The 17,605-nt window shown below is 54.5% G+C and overlaps 1 protein-coding gene across 1 annotated transcript; it reads right to left on the bottom strand.

Moving 5' to 3' along the window:
• Positions 1–14: 14 nt before the first annotated feature.
• Slc7a10 (solute carrier family 7 member 10) lies at positions 15–13,573 on the bottom strand. The gene is made up of 11 exons (XM_027941470.2): positions 13,414–13,573; positions 5,491–5,695; positions 3,629–3,780; positions 3,280–3,405; positions 3,056–3,209; positions 2,197–2,320; positions 2,009–2,112; positions 1,594–1,690; positions 1,222–1,371; positions 403–580; positions 15–148 (listed from the first exon to the last, which is right to left on the bottom strand). The coding sequence occupies exons 1-11, from the start codon at positions 13,562–13,564 to the stop codon at positions 15–17; spliced, it is 1,575 nt and encodes a 524-aa protein (XP_027797271.2). The 5' UTR covers positions 13,565–13,573.
• Positions 13,574–17,605: the final 4,032 nt, after the last annotated feature.

Raw genomic sequence — 17,605 nt, 5'->3', positions numbered from 1 at the left:
TCTCTACAAATGTCTCATTGTGTCTTTAAGGGCTTGTCCGTGGCCGGCAGTGGGAAGGTCTGGTAGGGGCCATTTTCCTCCTCCTCCTCGGGGGAGCACTGGGGGTAAACCACGAAACACAACTCCTGGCCCCAGTGTGTCATGGACTCTGAGAACAGACAGAGGGGCAGATGGACCTTGGGATCTGATCCTTTGGGACAGGGGTGACCCCACCTCTGGACACCTCCCCTGGGCAGGGGTCTTCGAGGCGCTTTTCCCTCTTCGGCCACATCTTGGGGAGACATGTGGAAGGGGCTGGACCCTCTGTTACCAGATGAGCGTCTGGGAGACCCTGTTCTGAATCGGGATCCCAAGAGGGTCCCCTCTCCAAGCCCTGGACACTCAGCAAGGCCGGCGGCTCACCTGTGAGTCTGTGTACACACTTTGGTTTCCTCCTCCAGAACACTCCCAGGAAGAAAATGGGCACCCCTGTGAGGATGATGATGACGCCAACCCCACAGACCATGGGCTCTGAGATGAAGCTGAAGACCAGCAGGAATGCCCAAAATACCAGGTACGCCACCGGGACCAGCAGGTTCACCTGCGGAAGGACGGACGAGACTGCAGATGGTGCAAGATCCCCGGTGTCTCTCCTGCCCTACACCCAACCCCCGGGGTCTGAGGCTTTCTTTCCTGTCCTGGGAGCTGGGGCCTGAGAGGTCCCCCTTCTGGCCAGCAGCCCCTTGTGCTAGAAGCCAATACATGGGTTGACCAGTTGGCCAAACTGTTGAGCCTTGGTCACTTTTTGACCTCAACACAGCTGTTGTGTGTGGATTTTTTTTTTTGTGCTTGCACTTGGCTGGAGTTCTGCTATTTTGGGGGGTTTCACATTTCAGGCACTGAGCACTTCTCCACTTTGCTTTGTGTGCAAATGGGGGGCTTTTACTTTTAGCTTGGTTTATTGTCTTTTGCTTTCACGTGGGATGGCGGATGCTGTGTAACCTTGAGTAAGTTCCTTAGCCTCATTTTCTCTATCTGTAGACTTGGAGTATTTAAAGCACTCCCCTCGTGGGGTCGTTATGAGGAGGAAATATATCAGTGCTTAGAAAGCCCAGCCTTCTGCAAAAGGTGTAGTCACTGTCACTGTAGTCATTGGCCCTGTCCCTGGTGCCCAGCTCAGACGAAAGGATGGCCCTGACAGTTTCTGGCATATCAGCCTACCTTTTCTCTCCTGGGCCTCACCTTGATGGGCCTGTGGAGTGCTGGCCGCCTCCAGCGCAGAACAAGCAGGCCCAGGATGGTGACGCCGTAGCAGAGGTAGTTGATGAAGGACACGTAGTTGATGAGTGTGTACGTGTCTCCCACAAGCATGATCACCGCGGTGGCCCCGCACTGGGAGAGGACCTGAGGCTGACAGCTGGCCTCCCACCTGCCTTCTGCCCTCCCCGGCTGCCCTGGCCTCTCCCATTCTGGCCCGGAGGTGGCATGAATCCCCACCCCATCCCCATTCTCCATGGGCTGTCCACCACGGCCATCCCTGGCATTGTCCAGAAATCCCCCATTGCTGGGTGGCCCTGGCTCCACATGCTGCCTGGCCTGGGTCCCCCAACTTACACAGACAAGGAGGGCAGGGATAGGGGTGCAGTGTCTGACATGGATCATTGCTAGCAGGCTGGGCAAGTGCCCCTCTCGGGCTCCAGAGAAGCACAGCCTGGGGGTGGGAACAGAATGGGTAGGGGCCGTGAGCCCAGCCTCAGCACCTTCCTACCAGCTAGATCCCGGATCTCAGCTCTGGACCTCAAGCTGTCACCTCTGACCCACTTCAGGCCCTAGCAGCCCCCACAGGGCAGCTCTCACCCTCAGCTAGCCTGCTTCTTTCTTGCTGGCTTTACCTTAGGGTTGGGATCACACATTTGTTACTGGCAGGTCATCATCTCAGCTTTCCTTTCCAGTAGTCCCCAGCATGGTTCACAGACATCAAGGCACGTGCCTTGCCTCACCATGACAACCCCCTCCCCAGCCTAGTCACCTGGAGGAGGTGAACAGGTAGCCATTGATCCCTCCAAAAGTGGAAAGAGCCACGGAGACGGGCATGACCCATGAAAAGTAGCCCAGCAGCTTCTCCCCGAAGGTCTGAGTGGGCACAGAAGAGAGGCAGCACATGAGGCTGGGGTAGGGTGGGGCAGGGCTGGGGATCAGGCAGGTGCCCCCACTCACCACAGCCACTGCGTTAGAAGACAGCAGCTCTTGGGGTGACATGGCGGTGAAGTAGGCAACGTTGGTGAATGTGTACACGAAGGTCACCAGAGGGATAGAGATAAAGATGGCACGAGGTAGGTTCCTGGAGGCGTCAGAGGAGGGAGTCAGTGTCAGTCCCTGGTGGGGGAAATCTGGGGCCCGGGGGGGGACAAGGGACCCAGCAACAGGAGCAGCATTAAGTCTCATCTCCTGGGTCCACTGGGGGTGTTGGGGCAGGAGTGGGTACAGTACTGTAATTTGGGACATTGCTGTCTACCTTTCCTTCCACTCCTCTCTGACCACAGGCTGGGAGGAGAAAGAGCACACGAAAGAGGAAGCCATGTCTATCCTGAGGGTGGGATCTCACTAACATTTGCACATAAGGAGAAAACTGAATACAGCCAATATTTGCCTGGACAATCCTGTGAGTTCCCCTAAAGCCCAGTCTGCAGGTCTAGGGTCCCCCCGGGGATTCTCTATTTGTCTCAGCCCAAAGATCCCTGGCTGAGTATCAAATAGAGTCATTGGCTTCATTTGTAGGCACCATGTTGTGTGCATATGTATAATTTTGGGCCAAATGCAAATCACTGGATCTATTTAAAGCAGAACGACGATACTCTGTCTTTCTGAAGCCCAGCAAGGGGCTCTGATGCATCCACAGCCACACAGAATGGGACCAGGCTAGAACACAGTGTCCTGGCTTTCTTTCCAGGACTGTTCCTACGGGGCAGCAGATGACCAGTCCGAGCCACAGGTAACAGCGGATCTGTGCAGACAGGCTGCTTCTCCCATTAGCTGGACCTACCCCTCCCATTAGCTGGCCAGATGCCTCACTCACTTTCGAGGGTCAACCAGCTCCTCGGTGACATAGTTGAGGAAGTTCCAGCCGCTGAAGGCAAAGGAGCCCTGGAGAAAGGCCAGGGCCAGGTGACCCACAGAGGGCGTCATCCAGAAGGTGAAGGCATTGCTGGGCCTCAGTTCCTCGAAATGTCCTGGGGGTCCAGACATCAGGGATCAGCATGGCCCCCCCCATCCCTGCCCACACCCACACCCTGGCCCTACCTTGGAAGATCTGGACAAAGCCAATGCCAATGATGAGGGACAGGGCCAGCAGCTTCCCACCCGTGAAGATGTCCTGGATGCGCGTGGCCCAGCGTACACTGGAGCCATTCACCCACGTCAGGAGCACTGGGGAGGGAAGCAGGGAGGACCTGTGGCTCAATGTGGACCACAGGCAGGTCCAGCCCAGGCAGCAGCCAGAATGCAAGAACATGGTTCTCAAGATGACACTGGAGGGAGCTGACAGCTGGGGGATCCCATCTGTCTGTCCCTGCACCCAGAGCAGAGAGCAGTATGGGGTATGGGGCAGTCAGCTGCTCTGGGGACAGAGGCTCATCAGGGGGCCACTCACTCAGGCAGGCCATGGAGAGCACGCGAGAGGCCGTAGCTGGGGGGATGCAGTTGGGGAACACAGGTTGCAGCACGTAGTTGGAGAAGGTCATGGAGATGACAGCCAGGCTGGTGGGGTACATGATGAGGACAGCACTCCAGAGCAGCAGGAATCTGGAAGGAGCAGAGGCCAGGGTGGCACAAGCATCTCCAGGACCTTTGGTCTGTGGGAAGTGGACCCTGAAAGGGGCCCTGCCTGTGTGTGTGTGGGGGGGCTGGTAGTGGGGAATCATGATTTATGTCTCTTTTATAGAATCTTACCTCTGCAGGGGGCGCATGGTGGGCTGGGGGCTCTGTTCCCAAGGTCTTTGCCTGCACCCTTGGGAAGGTCTGCCTTTGTGTCCTAGGTCCTAGGTCCTAGGTCCTGGTCTGCCCTTGAGGATGGGGAGTACCTTATCAGGAATACCAGAACTCCTGGGTCACTAAGCCTCCTTTCTTTGTACAGCCCTCCCTCCTCGGCTTCTGGGACATTCTAGCTTGATAGTCCTTCCTTGCTGGATGTCCCCTCTAAACTCTCCTCCATGCTGGGTGACTGTGGGTCCTGACCCTTTTCTCTCTCAGTGTTCTCTCCAGGGCCACAGCATGATTCTTCTACTTCTTTGAGTCCCAGCCCCTTTGAGAACCTTCTCCCTGTAAGATGAACAGCCACAGACATCCATAGGGGTGTGCATGCCCTGCCAGGGCTTCATGCAGAGTTGCCAAGTTCAGAACTTCTGGCCCAAGTCATTCAGAAGCAAACTTTGTAACTTCAGCCTGGATCCTCCATCCAAGACCTGACCCCCCTGCACATGCCACACACACCACTGCAACTTGAGAATCTCCATACTGATCTCCCATCCCCATCTCAGGGACCACCATCTATGAAGCCTCTCAAGTGGGACAATGGATATCAACCTGCTGTATCCACCTAACCTTACCAGTCCTGAATTAGGCTCCTAAATGATTTTTGTATCTGCCTGTACCTTTAAGGCCCTTGGCAGGACTCTGGACAATTGCAACAACTCCAAATCCCCATCTTCTTCAAGCCCTGGTGCCTGTCAGGGATCTGATCTTACCTCTAGCTAGCTACAGCAGACAGTCTGCACTGGCCAGGCACCATGCCCTCTGTGCTTGCTCCCACCAAATGCCCTCGTCACTGGCCAGGAAGCTGAGAAAAAAACTATATTCTTTCTATACTTGGTGCAAATGTGGATTTTCCTGGCAAGCACCCTGTTCTCTGTTCGGTGGCTGCTGCCTCTTGCCCACACCCTCGAAGCGAGGGTCCTCTGGGTCATGTCACATTTGAGGGGCTGTTCGTCTCTGCTTTGTGAGCAATGTGAGGACACGAACAGAACTTTTTATTGCAGCATCCCCAGCCCTTAACTCAAAGCAGGTGCTCAGCAAATGTTCATGGATGAATAAAGAATGTCAGGAAGCTGTGTGAGGGGGACCCGTGGCAGGGTCTGGGAGGAGGAGGATATCATGCTCCTCCCTCTCCTCATGGAGCAGATGGATTTACTAAAATCAAAGCCCTCCTTGCCTGGGTACAGCATTGTCTAAAGGTTTCAGATAGTAAAGGGTTCCTCCCTCCTAAGCAGTGGGGCTTTGAGGAATCTCTATTTAAAAGGAGACACAGAGAGGTCAAGGGGTCAGCAGACACCCATGGAGTGGGGTAAGCATAGGTGTCCCCACCTTGGTCTCAGAAGGCTACCAGACACCCCCGCCCCTTCTTTCCATCCACTTTCCTGTAATACGGGAAGTAGAAGAGGAGACTGAGGCCCAGGGTTCGAGAGCCGTCCTATTTCAGAAAAACTGTCCCCGACCCCACCAGAGCCCCACACTCACCCAGCCAGGCCCCCGAAGATCTCTGTGACGTAGGCGTAGTCCCCGCCGGACTTGGGGATGGCAACTCCCAGCTCTGCATAGCAGAGAGAGCCCAGAGCTGTCACGCCCCCACCCAGGACCCAGACGAAGAGGGCCAGACCCACGGAGCCTGAGTGCTCAAGGACACCCTTGGGTGAGATGAAGATGCCCGAGCCAATGATGTTCCCTGTAGGGGAGAGATGGGAGGCATCAGGCCTGGGGCCCCTTTTAGCAGCCCAGCCTTCTCTGGGGGGGTCCGGATACTGCATTGAGGAAGGAAGCCTGGGTGCTCCCTGGAGGAGGAGTGGGGTGGGGGTGCTGGAGACGTGTGGATGCCACTGGGCCCCTGGAACCCAGCAAGGCCCATTCTGGGTTCATCATCAGCCTCCTGCTCAGTCCCTGGCATGGGAAATGGCACCTTGTCCAGCCAGCCAGAGACAGGTCCTGAGTCCCTCCGTCCACTCTCCTACTCCTGCGTGAGAGGGAGTCAGCAAAGGGAGGGGCCCAACACCTGAACCACAACAGGGTGGCCACTCCTGTGCATCTCCACATGGACCCCCTCTAGCTCAGGTCCCCAGTCTTGTCATGTCAGCCTCCGGCCATCTGTCCTCCTTTCAACCTGCTGCCTAGAGCTCTCCTTGCCTGAGCCAGGTGCTCTGCCCACCTCACGGCCTCACTCTAGGTTTCTGTAGCTTCTATTTCCCTTTTTCCTATCAGGGAGCCCCTCCTTGACCTCGAACCCAGGCTGTGGACATAGACTCTGAAGAGATCCTGTTTCTTTGAGCTGTTCACGTTTCCAGTTCTGGGCAAGGGCCAGTGGGGTGAGGCAGAGAACTGGTGCATTTTCAGGGCTGGGAGTTGTCAGGGCAGGGATGGGTCAGGCAATGACAGCTGGTAGAGACTCTTGGCCCAGTCTGGGGTCTGTACACAGACTGCCTGCCATTCCCCTTGGGTCTGCCCCTGATTACACAATGTGAAACCCAGCTGGGCTCTGAAGGCCTGTGCCTGCTCCCTGCTCAGGCGGGAAGGTCCTCCTGCTGACCTCCCTAATCCTACCTGTAAAACAGGGTTGTTATGAGGGCTTAGGGAGACACACTATGTGAGGCCCCCAGCTCATTTACAGTGTTGCCAGATGTGTCGCGCGCCCCTGTGTGGTCCTGTGCGTAGCTCCTGCCCCCCTCAGCAGTCACCCACTCTGCCTTGCCTTATCACCTCACGGCCCCACGCCCTGCAGGTGCTCAGAAAGCATGTGCTGAGTAAACTGATGGGTGACTACACAGCCCAATGCCCAGAGTGGCATCCAGACCTTGACATGAAGGACTAATTTCCTTGTCTGTGAAGTGAGGGCACCAGGCCCAACTCAGCCCTCCCACTGGGGGTCTCTGAGGAGGAGTGAAGGAGTTGCAGGCTCCTGAGGTCCCATGCAAATGGAATCTGCCACAGTTCTGTAAGGCCTGCCTTGTGCTTGGGCAAAAGACTCATCCTTCTGGGTCTTCAAAGGATGTGGGCAGAGGGGGCTGCTCCTGTGGCCTCCAGATGTCTGGGAGTGGAAAGGGGATGTGCCCCTCTGCTTCCTGAAACAATGGGAAATGTTCAGAGATGAGCTGTGGCCTGCAGAGCAGACTCCCAGGGCGAGTGAGACTCAGCCTCTGTTCAGCCCTGAGCTCCCTGGAAATTAGAAAGGAGTAGGGCTATGGCTGCTCACGTGGGTCTCACCAACCTGCAAATGAATCAGGTAACTTCACTAGAGATCTGCATTCGGGTCCGCCCAAGAGGAAAGAATCCCAGACCCACAGGCCACATGGACAAAAACAGCACTGGTGGGACCTGGGGCTCAGCGCCCCTGGACAAGGATTACTCCCACCTGGTGGGGCCCAGGGAGGGGGTCACACATCCATCAAGGCTGAGTCTGCCCGCTCCACCTGCCAAGCCCATAGGCGGGGCTGGACGAGGACACGGCTGTGGCCTCCAATCTGCATTCACTCCTTGTCCACGGTGCTACCCCTCACCCCCGTCCCCGGTCGACACAGATTTCTAGTCTGGACAGCCACGAGAGCCCCATTTGGTTTTCTGGTCACATCCCAGGAGCCCTAAATACATCCAGATAAGGACGAAATAATTCCTGTGCCTCAAGCCCCAGAGGTAAGCTGCGCCCTTGGTCTGCTTCTGGGGGGCAGGGGAGAGGGGCCACCTCCTGCACCCACCGCGATGGGCCTTGGGCCTGGGTGGGCTGTGGGTTTTCCAAAGGGCCTTTGAGTTGGCTCCATCCGGCAGCAGTTCTCAGGACCTGGCGGAGCAGGATTTGCCAAAAGCCAGTGAGGTTGGAAGCCAGCGGGGGCTGGGTGGCCTCGAAAGGAGCCGGGGATGTTGGAGCTGGGGGCATCCAGGGCCCTGAGCCACCCACCCCGTGGAGACCCCACCCCTGTACACAGCTCAGCCTGCTGAGCCTCACAGATCTAATACTTGGGGGAGCCACACCTTATACCTCACCTTCCTGAGCTGGGGTCTGAAAAGGGCATAGCATTATTCAGGTGCCAAGTGGCTGGGACTCAGATGCTGGTTTCTGGGGGTGGGTAGCGCTGGTGGCAGGGAGGATCACTATTATTTTGGACATGTGGCCTCGGGCTACCATTCAGGACTTCTTCCCCTGTGGTTCAAAGGACCATCTGAGCAAACCAGTGTCTCTGAGGTCCTCAGGGGCCTCTCCCTGTGGGCCTGAAGAGGCCTGAAGTAACTGCCCCAGGCTCATGCTCAGGGTGGGCTTGATGAGTGGCAGAGGATCAGGAGGAAGGAGGATGCTGAGGACAGGGCTGGGAGCCCTCGGGTGCTCGAATAGAGGAGGAACTGCTGGAGCTGCATGGATGTCACCCAGGTGCCTGCTTAGCTCCTCCTTCCTCAGACCCTGTGTTCAGGCCCAGCAGATCTGCCTGATGAGGGCAACAGCAGTGGACAAGTCCAGCCCTTGAGGAATCCTACTCTTCAGGAAAAAGAGAAGCAGGAACTTGGCCTAATAGGACGTCAGGTGGGCCAAGAGATACTGCTGAGCATCTGTTGGGTGTCTGATTGACAACCAGAGGGATGCTGGTCCTGAGGCCTCCATGTTCTTCTCTACCCAATGGGACACCTGGTCCCTGTTGGTCCCTCAGCAGGCAGCTAAGCCAGGCGAGGGTCAGATGCAAGTTTCCCCGTCTAGCAGGCCTCCCTTGAGTCTCCTCCTCCCGCCCTTCTTCCCTGAGCCTTTCCTGGGTGGTTTTTATCACATTAAGATGTTTGGCCTGATGGGGCTTACCCGGCTCCTTGGAGGATTGAAGAAAGGGCCATTGTTCCCTGCGGGTGCTGCTGTGCGTGCTGACCTATTTCTGAGAGGCAGCAGCAGACTGTGGAGGTCGCAGGAGTGGGCCACGGAGGTCTGGTTGGTAGAAGGAGCCGCCTGCCCGTGGGGTGTGTGTTGTGGGAATATACAGTCGGGTTCGGGGAGGGGTGGGGAAGTCAAGCCAGGCCAGGACACTGGCTGCAACCTTATCCCTAGAAACACGGAGGAGTCAGCCACGTGACCTCAGATCAGTACTGCCCTTCTGAGACTCAGTTTCCCCAATTTCCAGGTGGGGCCATTGGACTAGCGGGCAGCAGAGAGCTAGTCTGACCCTGACTTTGGCAGAGAGGATGCACCTTGCACATCTGTATTGGGCCCAAGGAAACACTCTGCTCAAGGCAGAACATCCCACTCTTGGGCAGCCCTCTCTCCAGGTCAACACTACGCACAGCAAGCTTCCATTGGCTCTAGAACCTGAACCCTGCTCCACTGTCACAGTGCCAGGAGAATGGCCAGGAAGGGCTGGAAGACCATGGAAATGGCTTATGGATCCCACTCTGTCATCCACCTTGGAGACCCCACCCAAGACACTTAGTCTTTCCTCTGGAGACCTGAGTCCCACGGACCCCCAACACCCTGGCGTGAGCAGCCAGAACCCTACTGAGACCTGGGTGAAGCCTGTCCTCCAAGTACACAAATGTCCTTGTGTCCTCATAGTAAGCATGTGTCAGGTACCTCCCTGGAATGACAGATGCTCCCACTGAGGTCTTGGTAGTACCCCAAGGCAGTGAGTGGGGACATCCAGGACGTGACTAGAATCACTAATTTGCTGGCAGGCACCTCCAGCCTAACCCACTTTCCTGTGGAGAGAGGGGATGAGCAGAGCATAGAGCCTCTGCCTACATCAGTGCATCCTGCCTGGCTTGGGAAATCTTGCCTGTGCCCCACCTCCAGGCTGAGTCTTGTCATGGTCCCCAGTGAGCTCCACATTGCTGAATCCAACAGTCAAGCCCTAGCCCACATCTTACTTGACTCATCAGTGGCCTGTGACGGAGCGATCACCCTCTTTACTCCACCTCCTGACCCTTCTACCTGGCTGGTGGCTCTTTCTTGCTGGTCCCTTTTCTTGTCTGACTTCTAAACACTGAGTGGCCTTGATCATTCCCTTGGTGATCTCATCCAGCCCCCTGGCTTCTGTTGGCAAATCCCAAATTCATATCCCTGCCATGCACCATTCTACCAAACTCAGCCTGTGTACCAAACAAATAGGCATCTCACACTCGACATGTTCAAAACAGCTTTCCTGACTTTTGTGTCCCCTTTCCCTGAACCTGCTCTTCTCCTCATCTTCCCTGATCAATCAATCAATAACAAACCATCCTCCCAACTGCTCAGACCTTGACCTGTGTCATCCCTGACCTTTCTCTTTCTTCCACACCCCACACTCAGCCCCTCCACAGCTGCCACCCTGCTCTGAGCCACCACTGCCTCTTGTCCAGGTGACTCAAGTGGCTTCCTGCCTGGCCTTCCTGCCCTCACAGAGTCTCCTCCATAGTGAGTGCAGTAAGTCATCCCACTCCTCTTCTTCCAAACCCTTCCAGGGCTCCCACCTCCTAAGGAGAAAAAGGCAAACTCCTATCACTCTTTGCGAAGCCTCGAACAAACCCCACCCACCTCCTCACTCATCCAACCTTCCACCCCGCTCCCAGCACTTCAGGTCCTCCTCCTGGCTCAGTTGTCTGGTTTCAGTGCTTCTCATGACCCCTTGGCCACACATTTGGCTTGTGGGTTCGTTTGCTGTTGGTATGTCTGCTCTAGGAGGAGAGGAATTCCTCCTCTGCCTTGTCCCCTCTTAGGTGGTGCCCAGCACTGCTGGATAAATGAACGAATGTATCAAGGGTTGGCAGGTCCCCATCCTTGTAGTTGGATCATCCTGTCCTCCAAAAGTGTTCCAGAATGCCTCAAGGACATGTGATCCTGGGCAGGTTGCAGCCTAGGGTCCTCAGTTTCCTCATCTGTAAATGGGGCGTTGGTGACATGTGGATAGACTCCTATGTAGTTTTATGTCTCTTCTGGCTCCTAATGAGGAGGGGCTGGGGTTCTGCAGAGGCCCATCCTCTCTGAGCAGCCCAGTTAAATTCAAGCCCTAGAGACCATGTACCAGGACCCGACAGAGGCTGGATGAACTGGGATTGGCTCCTGGGAAGATGAAGTTTGTGAAGTTACTTCCTGGAGTCCCTGAATATACTTGAGCCTGATCCCCAAACACCTACATGAACTGAACATCCAAGTCACAGGAACAGAGTGGAGGAAGAACCTGGTCAGCAGACCCAAGGTGACCCCTCTGCCGGGTCTAGGCACATCTCTTCTTTGGTTATGAATCACGTGAGGCAGATGGCTGAAGTCCCTAAGCCAAGATGAGAGGCCCTCTATGTACCGCTGCCAGAGAGACCCAGCGTCCCTCCCCATCTATTTGTACCTCCATAATGGAGTGGAGAGCTCAATCTACCTTGTTGGATGAGCCTGCAGCTCAAGCCCCAGCCTTCCCCATCAAGGGCTCTGAGTCTGGCCCCAACTTTGCTCAGCTCGGTGTGAAGGGCACTGAACAGAGGGTTGAATCCAGATCTGGTTCCAAATCTTGAGCCCACAACTTGCAGCCATGTCACTTAACTTCCAACCTCAGTTTCTACATTTGTATAATGGGTACAAAAATTCCCATCTTGCAAGGTGGGCATGAGAATCAAAGGAGGAAAGGAAGAACGTGTTTTTATAATGTAAAAAGAAGTGATTCTCTGAACAATGGTTGGATGTGATTGTGCTGTCCTGCACAGTCCTGCCCAGCTGGCTTGATTTACTCTGGTCTGGATTAGTACCCCCTGCAAGCTTTGCTTGTTTTTACCAGCTAAACGTATTTCAGGTGGAGTCTCACTGCTGCCTAGAGCCAGTTCTTCCATATCTCCTCATTCCTGAAATTCTTACTCTTCAGCCTGGGATGGGACAGAGAATATAATAAAGGAGGGAATTATAGGATCTCCTGGGATGAACTTTAGACGTTTGGGAAATCAGTTAAGCGACTGCTAATAAACAAGGATAGATTATAAAGCAGGATATAAGTTCTGAAGATGTGGAATGCTAAAATATGATACTTTGCAGACTTTTGACTTTGACTAGACTTCCCAGGTTAGTATGTAGAGAAAAATGGGCCCACCTAGATGGGAGGCTGAATGGGGGTAGGTGGGCCCCGGAGTAGTGAATGGGGAGAGATGGGACCCTTAGTGCCCATCTCAGTTTTCCCTTCCTAGAGAACAGAGAAGGCATGGGCTGGAGCAAAGCTCTAACAAGTACTCCGACCCAATTCCCAGAACCAGTCCTTCTTTCTAGCAGACAGTCAGAAGCACCTAGGCCAGGAAGCTCCCAGGGCCAGGTCAGGGCCAGCTCCTGGGAGATAGGATTCTAGGAGGAAGCAGGAGAGACAGTGGAGCCACCTGCCTGGGACTGTGTTCAGGGGCAACTCTCAATGTGAGGGCAGGGCATGGCCAAGAGCCAGACTGCAGCTGTGGCCCTGGAGCTTCTAATATGGGGGCAGAGCAGAGGAGGTGAAGACACTAGTTCTGCCCCGTTGAGCCCCTCAAACTTCCTCCATCTCCAGGAGTCTGAGGGTAGAAGGGTAATGGTGAACAAGCAGCTCCCACTGACTGGGGACCAGTCACAGGGGGTAAGGCCCCAGGAATTCATCCCCCAAGCCTATATCTTCTGGATGCAGGGAACAGAAAATGTCCCTCAGGAGGGCTCAGAGACACTTGGGCTGAGTTAGCCCGGTTCCCAGAAGTAAGTATTCACATCTTGGGACAGAAGGAGAAAACTCCACCACCCTGCCTACCCAGAAGCCCCTTTGTGGAAGCGGACAGGGCACTGGGGGCACACAGATCCATGCACAAGTGGAAGCTGGGGCCAGCAGTTCAGGCCATGGGCTGTCCGTTGAGATACCAGCCAGGGAGCAGGTGGCCCTTCTGCAGGGTTGGTCTGCCCACTACTGTCCCCAGCCGTGGGCTATTCCACTTCCTTTCCCTGGTTCCAGCTGCCAAACCTGGTAGTAATTTACATGCTCTGAACCTATTTTTCCTCTGTGCAGGCTCTACCTGTCCAGCCTACCTGCAATTCTGCCTGCTTTCCAAGATGAGATCACTCACTCTGCATGGTACCTGGACCCAGCAAACAGTAGGGATTCACCATGACCCATAACCCAGAACTTGCCCAGCTACTGCACTAGAGGCAAGACTATAGTCATCATTTCCATTTCATAGAGCAAATGGCCTTGCTGAAGACCGAAGACCCATAGGGAGGTAAAGGAGGATTCCAGCGGTGGAGGGGACCCACAACTTCCTGAGCTGCAAATTTTCAGGGCGGCCAGGGAGATGGGAGCAAAAATCTCTGAACCTTGGTGCTCCCTGCCTCCGCTTTCCAGGGGTCCCTGTGAACCAGACCGGTAAGAAAGCCAGGAGATGGGGTGCCCCTGGTTTGGAGCTGCTTGCATGCCCCCTCAGCCTTGGCCCTGCAGTCCAGGGCACCCACCCGCCTCGGGCCCTGCTCACCGACGATGATGGTACAGGCGCTCACCAGTCCGATCTCCTTCTTGAGCGCTACCCTCTCTGAGGCGCCAGGGCCCGGGCCGGGGCCGGGGGAAGGCGAGGGCGCAGGACCGGTGTTCCCGCGCCCGCTTGGCTGTTGTATGTGGCCGGTCATGTCGCTGTCCCGCCGCGTCCCGGCTCCCTGCGCTGCCCCGTCTGTCCGGCGGACTGCCAGTCCGTCGGTCGGTCTGTCTGTCGGTGCGCTCGCAGCCCTCGCAGCCCGGACAGCGCCCACAGGCGGGCGCATGCGCTGGCGCGGGGCCCGGACTTTGGTCCCCCCAGGCCGGAGGGGGGCCAGGGAGGGGCGGAAGGAGGGCCGGCCGGAGCCCCCTCCCCCACGGCCCTTAAAGGGAACTTCCCCTCCCCCCCAATCCTGGTCTGGGAAGGAGAGAACTTGAGATGGACCTAGGGAGAACTTCCCAGTTGAGTGAAAGAAGGAGCCAGCCCTCCCATCGCCTCAGTTGCATCCAGAGGTTGTGTGGGGTGGAGAAGAGCTCAAAACCAAAACCATCCCTGCCCTCAGGAGGCTGAGGAAAGACTACAGTGACAGCTGTCTGTATTATTGGGAACCCACTGCATGCCAGCGCTCCGTACTCCCTACATTCAGACACGCCCCCAATTAGTGTGTGTGTGTGTGTGTGTGCGCGCGCGCGCACGCGGGGGTGTATGTATGTGTCCATTCTACAGGTGAAAGCTGAGGTCCAGAGACAGGTACCCACTACGGGGCAAGTGACACACTTGAGAAAGGGTGCAGACACACAGCCTTTCTCGTGCCTTCTTGGCCTCCAGGTGTTGATGACTGTGGTAGGCGTCGCGGCTGCACCCCATAACTCTTCTGGGTTGGGGGGGCGGGGTCATGAGATTCTGGGGTGGGGTCCTGATCAAAGGCCTGGGGAGACAGGATTAAGGTGAAGGCTTCGGAATCCCCAACCCTAATCCAGGGAGTGACCCAAGGCCTCGTGGGAATTTTGGAGAGCGCCCCCACCCCCTTGCTCTGGCCTGCGTCTGGCTTTAGGTCCCCATCGATCATTGCACACTCCTGGTCACAGGTCAGAATGAGGACTCGGCGGACTGTAACTCTGGGGCAGGCCCGGCGTGGACCAGCCCTGCTCACAGTAGCCAGGCCACTTGAAGGGCCCTGGTGACACCGAAAAGGTGGCTGTGGTCGGGAAAAGGTCTAATGGGAAGGATTCGAGGGAGGCTACCTCCTCTCGGACGCCGTCCGGACCGTGCAGCCCGACCCACCCGGCAGAGTCAGGGGGGCCGCGTCGGGGCCACCGGGGCGGCGGGCGGGGCGAGGCTGGCACTGCGCGGCCGGCGGCGGAACAGCCTTTGTCTCTTTCTGGCGGCCGCCGCGACGCGCCGTCCCCTGCATGTGGATGAGGCCGAGCGGAGCGCAGGGTACTCCCCCCACTCGCTGCCTCTGAGTTTGTGGGGCCCGGCAGGGGTGCGACAGCGGCAGAGTGGATTTGAAATGGAACCAGGGTCTGGTCGGGAGAGCCTGGAGGTGGGAGCATGGCTGGGGGGCGAGGTGCGGGGGACAGCGAAGGACGGTGGCGGTTTGCTGGCGGGAGGGAACTTCGAAGTTGGGGTGGGGACCCGAGAGTAAGAGTTGAAGCCGGAGAACCCTGGGTGGATGTGCTGGGGGGATTGGAAGGGGGAGGCCACCAGGCAAAGCTTCATCCTTCGCCCTCCGCACTCCCCGTTGTCGTCGGAGCCCGACATTCTTGGCGACTTCAGCCTCCCGCCCCAGAGACGCGTTCAGCAGCTGACTCTCTTAAAGGAGTCTGTCTCAGGGTGGGATGGGGGAGCAGCCCTGGTCTGGAACACTCAGGATTGACGCAGGTGGTAGGGACCTGGGGCCTCTACCATGGCCCCAGTCCCAGGAGATTGACCCCTACCGTGCCTGTTTTAGTCCTGGGGTCTGCTGGTTGAGGATCCAGCTAGAGGTAGTGCCCTCAGGGACTGGTCGCAGAGGGGCTACCATGAGCCTCAAGGGCCAGAGAGGCCTGTGGTTTTTCAGGAGTGATCCTCTTTCAGAACTTGGATGTGGAGTTTGTGCTTGAAGGAAACAAGGAGAACATAAGACACTGTGCTGGATGGAGCTTGCGAGTATTTTTCCAAACACATAGCTCAGGAGACCATTTTATTGTCATTCAACTAGAACCTGCAAATGCCAATGGGAACAAAGGGTTACCAAGATTAGTTTGACACCCCCAAATCAAGCAGTATGATACCCCAGTTATCCAGGAAAAAAAGGTGGATTATAGGATATAGGACTTTCTGGGTAGAATAGCAAAACCATTCATTCATGATTTAAACAAACAAACTCTTAGCAAGAAGCAGGAAAGAACTTCCTTTATTCAGTAAAGCTATCTACTTAAGAACAAATCCCTAAGAAGCAGAAAATGGAAACTCTGCAATTATCATCATACTTAATGGTGAAATCTTTAATGCTTTTCCACTGAGATTGGAAGTGAGAAGGGATGCTGACACTCATCAGTACAATTCTGAATTGGAGATCCTAGCCAGTGTAATAAGGCAGGAAAAAAAGAGTAAAGTTTGAAGATAGGAAAAGAAGCCATAAAACATGTCATTCACATGTGACATGATTGGATATGTAAAAAAAAATTTTTTTTAAACTGTAAGTTGATATGTTCAGTTAGTAAAGTCACTGGATACAAATTCAATATCAAAAACTAATTGTATTTCTTTATACCAGCAATAATTAGAAAATGAAATTTATAATAACATAAAAATCAAATGCCTAAAAATAAACCTAGTGAGTGATGAGTACAATTTCTATACAGAAACGAAAAACACCAGTGAAAAAAATTGTTAAAGATATGAATTCAACAGGGGAATATACCATGTTTGGGGATTGGAATTTAAGATGTTTTCCCTCAAATTGATCTTAGCATTGATCAGTCCATCTGCTGCAATCTCAATCGAAGTAACCAGAGGGGTTTGTTGTCTGACTGTCATTGTCATCGTCTCTTCCTCCTCCTCAGTTTCCTCCTCCTTCTCCTTCTTTGGTGAAACTTGACAAGTTGATGCTACAGTGTATATGAAGAACAACACCATTGGAGGACTTACACATCATACTATAAAGAAGACAGGGTAGTACTGGTGCAAGGATAAACAATCTACTAGTGGAACAAAACACAAAATGCAGAAGCAGCTCCATCCTGGTTTATCAGGGCGAAGATGGTACTCTAGAGCAGTGGAGAAAGTCCAGATTTTTCAATAAATGGTGGTGGATCAATTGAGTATCTATATTTGGAAAAAAAAAAAACACTCCCATCCGTACACCATACTCTAAAACCAATTTGTATTCGTCAACTTTCTGTTACTGTAACAAATACCTGACATAATCAACTGGTAAAGAGAAAGGATTTATTTTGGCTCTGTTTTGGGGGTTCTGGTCCATGACTGGTTGGCCCCATTGCTTTTGGGCTTGTGGGTGACGCAGCACATTGTGGCAGGGAGTATGTGGAAGCTGCTAACCTCATGGCAGCCAGAAAGCAAAAAAAAAAAAAAAAAGTGAGAGAGGGAAAGAAGCGGAGGGGTCAGGTTTCCATCATCTCCACTATATCCTTTATAGCCGTGCACCCATGGCCTACCATCTTCCACTAGGCCCCACCTTTTAAAGCACTGAGCTGTGCAACAAACCTTTAACACATGGGTCTATGGAGGACAATCTAGATCCAAACTACAGCCCAATCCCAGGTGAAACGACAGCTAGAAAAAGACCTAGAGGAGAGAATAAATTCATTTTCCTAAACAAGACACAAGAAACACTATTAGTGACTAAACACTGAAAGTGACAGATTAGACTGCATTAAAATTTGAAACTTCTGTGTTAGGATTTGGATCTGAACCGTTCCTTAAAAGCTCATGTGTTGAAGACTTGGTTCCTCGTACAGCAATGTCCAGAGGTGGGGCTTTGGAGAAGTGATTAGATCATGATGACTCTAACCTCATCAGTGGATTAATCCATTTGGTGGATTCACAATTTGAATGGACTCCTGGGAGGAGGTGGAAGCTGTAGGCAGGTGGGGAATGGTTTGGGGAAAGCAGGAAGTAGGCATGCCCTTCCTATTTCCTATTTCCTGTAGACCAAGACTACATCTTGTCCTGGGTCGCTCCCCTCCCC

Source organism: Marmota flaviventris, chromosome 18 (assembly GCF_047511675.1).
Source record: "Marmota flaviventris isolate mMarFla1 chromosome 18, mMarFla1.hap1, whole genome shotgun sequence".
Taxonomy (NCBI): domain Eukaryota; kingdom Metazoa; phylum Chordata; class Mammalia; order Rodentia; family Sciuridae; genus Marmota; species Marmota flaviventris.
The sequence above is the reverse complement of the archived record's forward strand: the minus strand, read 5'-3'. Positions and strand labels throughout refer to the sequence as shown.